The sequence below is a fragment of the Rutidosis leptorrhynchoides genome, chromosome 5 (genome assembly GCF_046630445.1).
Source record: "Rutidosis leptorrhynchoides isolate AG116_Rl617_1_P2 chromosome 5, CSIRO_AGI_Rlap_v1, whole genome shotgun sequence".
NCBI classification, from domain to species: Eukaryota; Viridiplantae; Streptophyta; class Magnoliopsida; order Asterales; family Asteraceae; genus Rutidosis; species Rutidosis leptorrhynchoides.
This window is the reverse complement of record NC_092337.1, coordinates 97,740,087-97,744,946: the sequence shown is the minus strand read 5'-3', so window position 1 is coordinate 97,744,946 and position 4,860 is coordinate 97,740,087. Positions and strand designations below refer to the sequence as shown.

The window sequence follows — 4,860 nt, the reverse complement described above, 5'->3', positions numbered from 1 at the left end:
TTCATTTATCTATATCATATTTACACTCCGTAATATTTATTAGTAATCAGACAGAACAAATTGTTTACAAAACGTGTTTTGAAATACGATGAAAGATAATTTAACAATGATAGGTAAGTTTTAGCGAAAAATACACATCAAAAAATGACATGTTAAGTAACAAGATGTTGAAAGAAAATTTGCACTAGTGTTGGTGGGAGGTAAGTCCCCTTCATTTCATTTCATTTGCTTCAAACAATTACATTCCACCTCAATCCACAATCTCAATTAATCAATTCCACTCCGTTTTTTTGTATATTTTATATTTATATTATTTATTATTATGTATGTGTATATATATTACGGAGTATGTATTATGTTCGTATACTATAACCTTAATTCATATATATATATATATATATATATATATATATATATATATATATATATATATATATATATATATATATATATATATATATATATATATATATATATATATATATATATATATATATTAAACTATAGTTTTGATTCCATATTTTGCCATTATCTTTTTCATCAACCACCTTTTTTCCCCTTCTTTAATTGGTATGCACTTCCATCTCTATTGATATATATACACCATACAACACCTATAATGAGTCATTCGTACATATTTCATTAAATCATTCCTTTACTCTCTTTCTTCTTAATTCCTGGTGTTCTTCCTCTTCATATATTACAAACCAATTCACTTTGTGATCCTTGAAATCGTTCATCATCCAGGTATGTTTCTTATGCTCGCATTCTTTAATGGATTTTGAATTATAACTTTGTTCTGTGTTTACACGATGAAATACAATTACTAAAAAAACATGTTAATATGACTTCCTTTCGCCTTTCAATAAAAAAAAAATTGTGACTTCCTTTCGTTTTTAACCGATTAATAGAATAACATTTGAAATTTAGCTAGAAATGATCAAATGAATCAAAACCAAATTTTATAAATTTAAACTAGTTTGGAGTTTAATCCAGTATTATCAAATCGTTGATTTTCATATTATAGTTATTCATATTTTTTCTTTTATTACATCAATAAGACTTCTGCTAAAACCTCATGTTTTGTTGGATAATTTTATTTTATATATTAAATAATAATTTATTATTGCGTTTTGGTCAACGCCATAAAAGTATATGTATGTTTTGGGATGTTAAAGTTAGTACTACGTATTATTTAATTTTTTAATTTTATAAATTTTTGGGAGAAGAGAATATATAACCTTTGCGTAAGAGAATGAAAGTTAACATTAAATTAAGTTACAATATCCTAAAACATTCATTAGTTTATACTCAAATTATTCTCTTTATATTCTTCATTGTTCATGCATGTTCTTATGATTTTTTGACACACTAAAGTGAAACATACGTTTTAGTGGACGAATTTCATGCTCATAAACTGGTTCCTTATCTTAATTGTTTTACATTATCAACGTCATATAAATTGTACGGTTGAAAAAAGTTGAATATAGAAACAAAAATATCAAAATTATCATGATACCATGTTAAACATGCACCGGCAGAACTTCACAAAGATAAAAGTGAAGTTATTCTCTTAAACTTTTGAGCTATTAGTGTAATATTTAATTTTAATATTGGTATAAAATTTGATTAAGTTAATTTATAATTTTATAATATATAATGGTAAAAAAAAAAGAATTATACGTTAGTCACCTCTCAAAATACTGTTCGTCCATATTGACGGTCCATTATTCCATGTTAAGTTGTCCTAAATTAATAGTCAACTTTTATAAATAGATAAAAATGTTTAGGCAAAATTTTTATACTATTAATTTTTAAATATAAGACAAAAAGATAGGTAAAATGTAAGGGATAAAATTATAAATAAAAAAATATAGAGTATTAAATTTTAGCCAAGAAAAACTTCAATATACTTTTGTTAACATGTCTCGTTTTAACCTTCTCGATTTATAAAAGAAAAAGAGAAATATTTGAATAAAATTAATAATGCAACATTGTTACTTTTTGTGGAGTATTATTTTATTAGATGTAAATATGCAATGTCTAATTGGTCTCCATTTTACTTGATTAGTTTAATCTTTTTATCTTAGAATACTAAATAAAAAGTACTCCATATATCATTTTTAAGTTAGCTATTCTATATATGTATTTCTATACAAATAAAGAAGATATTTATTTAAATAAATGGTATATTATTTTATGTATTATCCACCTGTTTGTAACGATGTCATTGTTTCATAATGTGTTGGCTAGCTATTTGGTCAACTTGTTACTCATCAAATCTTCAATTCATAATTTCATATTTTTTATAACATATTACCTCCATGATCACTTAATTAATAACCTAATTATTTGCTTTCACAAAATATATGCAGACCAGGTGTTTGATAATATTCCTCATTGAACAAAATTTAAAATGCCTGAACTCATGATCAACCAGTCTACATCAAATCCTATCAACGACAACAATTACGTGCATAACAAGGAACTTTTCAGTAATTCGTCCCCCAGAAGCCCGTTAAGCACGCATAGCCCCGTAAGTGATTCGATCGATTTAGGCGTAAATAGTCCAGATGATAATGCTGTTGATACTTCAATTGAGCAGTTGTTTAACAATGTTTGCGATATGCAAAGCTCCGATCAATCGCCTTCGAGATTCAGTTACTTATCGTACGGTCAAGACTCACGTATTGACTCCGAGTTACGGTTTTTAGCTGGAGGCGATTTTGTAGTAAAACAAGACGACAATGTTGGTACGAAAGAAATCGTGTCGGTTGATAATAAAGAAGTGAAAGAAGCAGCATTGAAATGTAACAAATCGCCAAAATCGAAAACTTTAAGCCCGAATAGCAGACCACCTTCTGGTAAGAAAAGTGGGCCCAAGAAAAAGAACGAAAAGAGTTCGCCAAATGAAGATGTGGCGATTTATTTGCTAAAACAAGCGAGGGATTTGTTGGCAACGGGTGAAAATTCGAAGAAGGCGCTTGAATTGGCTCAACGAGCGTTGAAATCGTTCGAAAGTATTGAATTTGAGAAGGCGAATTTGGAGTATGTTATGTGTTTGCATATTGTAGCAGCGTTGAATTGTAGCATGGGGCGTTATGATGAGGCGATTCCTATTTTGGAACGATCGATCGAGATCCCGAATATGGATGAAGGTCAAAAGCATTCGCTTGCGAAGTTTGCTGGTTGTATGCAATTAGGTGATGCGTACGCGATGATCGGGAATTATGAAAATTCGATACTTTGTTATACTGCGGGGTTAGAGATTCAACGACAAGTTTTGGGTGAAACCGATGCTCGATTTGCTGAAACATGTAGGTACGTAGCTGAGGCGCATGTTCAAGGGTTGCAGTTTGATGATGCGAAACGGTTGACCCAAATGGCACTTGATATACATAAAAACGGGTCACCGGGGTCATTAGAAGAAGCTGCAGACCGAAGGCTTATGGGCCTGATTTGTGATTCGATGGGAGATTACGAAACTGCCCTTGAACAGTACGTGTTAGCAAGTATGGCTATGGCTGCAGAAGGGCATGATAACGATGTTGCTGCTATCGATGTGTGTATCGGGGATGTTTATTTATCGTTGGCCCGTTATGATGAGGCGGTTTTTTCGTATCAGAAAGCGCTTAATTTGTTTAAGTCAACGAAAGGGGAAAACAACCCATCGGTTGCTTCGGTTTTTGTAAGATTGGCTGACGTCAGCAACAAGATCGGGAAGTTTCGGGAATCAAAATCGTATTGTGAAAATGCGTTACGGATTTACCTAAAGCCCATTCCAGGAATCTCGAAAGAAGAAATCGCTAGCGGGTTAATTGAATTATCGGGTATTTACGAGTCAATGAATGAGTTTGACCAATCACTTAGTTTACTCAAGAAGGCGCTTAAAGCATACGGGAAGGCCCCGGGTCAGTTAAGCACTGTGGCTGGAATCGAGGCCCAGATTGGGGTATTGTATTACATGATGGGGCGGTATACTGAATCGTATGATTGTTTGAAATCAGCGATTTCGAAATTGAGGATTGTTGGAGAGAAAAAATCGGGTTTATTTGGGGTTGCTTTGAACCAAATGGGGCTCGCGTGTGTTCAGACTAACTCGATAAATGAAGCTGCTGATGTTTTCGAAGAAGCGAGGGGTATTTTGGAGGCCGAGTATGGCCCACATCATCCGGATACACTCGGGGTTTATAGCAATCTTGCCGGCACTTATGACGCCATGGGCAGGTATCGTATATGATCTATCTCAAAATAATTGTCTACGGTGATAATGTATTTTTAGTCGGTTTAAACTGGTTTTGATATAATTTTGATTATTTTTATTACATTTTAGGTGGAACGACGCAATCGAGATACTAGAGTATGTTGTGGGAATGAGAGAGGAGAAGCTCGGGACGGCTAACCCGGACGTGGTTGACGAGAAGCGGAGGCTGGCGGAGCTGCTTGAAGATGCGGGTCGAAATCGCAACAAGAAATCACTTTCGCTTGAATTTCTTCTTGACGCTTAATTTCATTTTCAAAGTTTGGTTTGTATAGATCATAACTTAGATTTGGGATTTCTGTTCCACCAAATCCAATTGATAGAATAATGCTTTTACTTTTTTTGTGTTAAATAAATAAAGCAGATTTGTGTTTTTTGGATTGTAAGTTTGGAACCACCCTGGTAACTGAAAATGATGTCCTAAAATACTTGACTTGTGAGTCTTTTTTATATGACAAAATTACATGGGGAGTCCCTGTGGTATGTTCAAAATTACAACCGGAGTCTAAAAGAATTTTTTTGACTTGAGGGGTCACTGTGGTATGCATTCGTTTCATGGGGAGTCCAAATCACTAACACACGTCAGAAGCGTCAGTTAA

The 4,860-nt window shown here is 32.9% G+C and overlaps 1 protein-coding gene across 1 annotated transcript; it reads left to right on the top strand.

The window, feature by feature from the left end:
* Nucleotides 1-609: 609 nt before the first annotated feature.
* LOC139847392 (protein KINESIN LIGHT CHAIN-RELATED 2-like) lies at nt 610-4,595 on the top strand. The gene is made up of 3 exons (XM_071837061.1): nt 610-747; nt 2,376-4,227; nt 4,334-4,595. The coding sequence occupies exons 2-3, from the start codon at nt 2,417-2,419 to the stop codon at nt 4,506-4,508; spliced, it is 1,986 nt and encodes a 661-aa protein (XP_071693162.1). The 5' UTR covers nt 610-747; nt 2,376-2,416; the 3' UTR covers nt 4,509-4,595.
* The last annotated feature ends 265 nt before the right edge of the window (nt 4,596-4,860 follow it).

Coding starts and splice junctions, on each gene's coding strand:
- LOC139847392 (XM_071837061.1), top strand. CDS start 2,417: ATGCCTGAACTCATGATCAACCAGTCTACATCAAATCCTATCAACGAC. Junction 4,228..4,333: donor ACTTATGACGCCATGGGCAG/GTATCGTATATG, acceptor ATTACATTTTAG/GTGGAACGACGCAATCGAGA.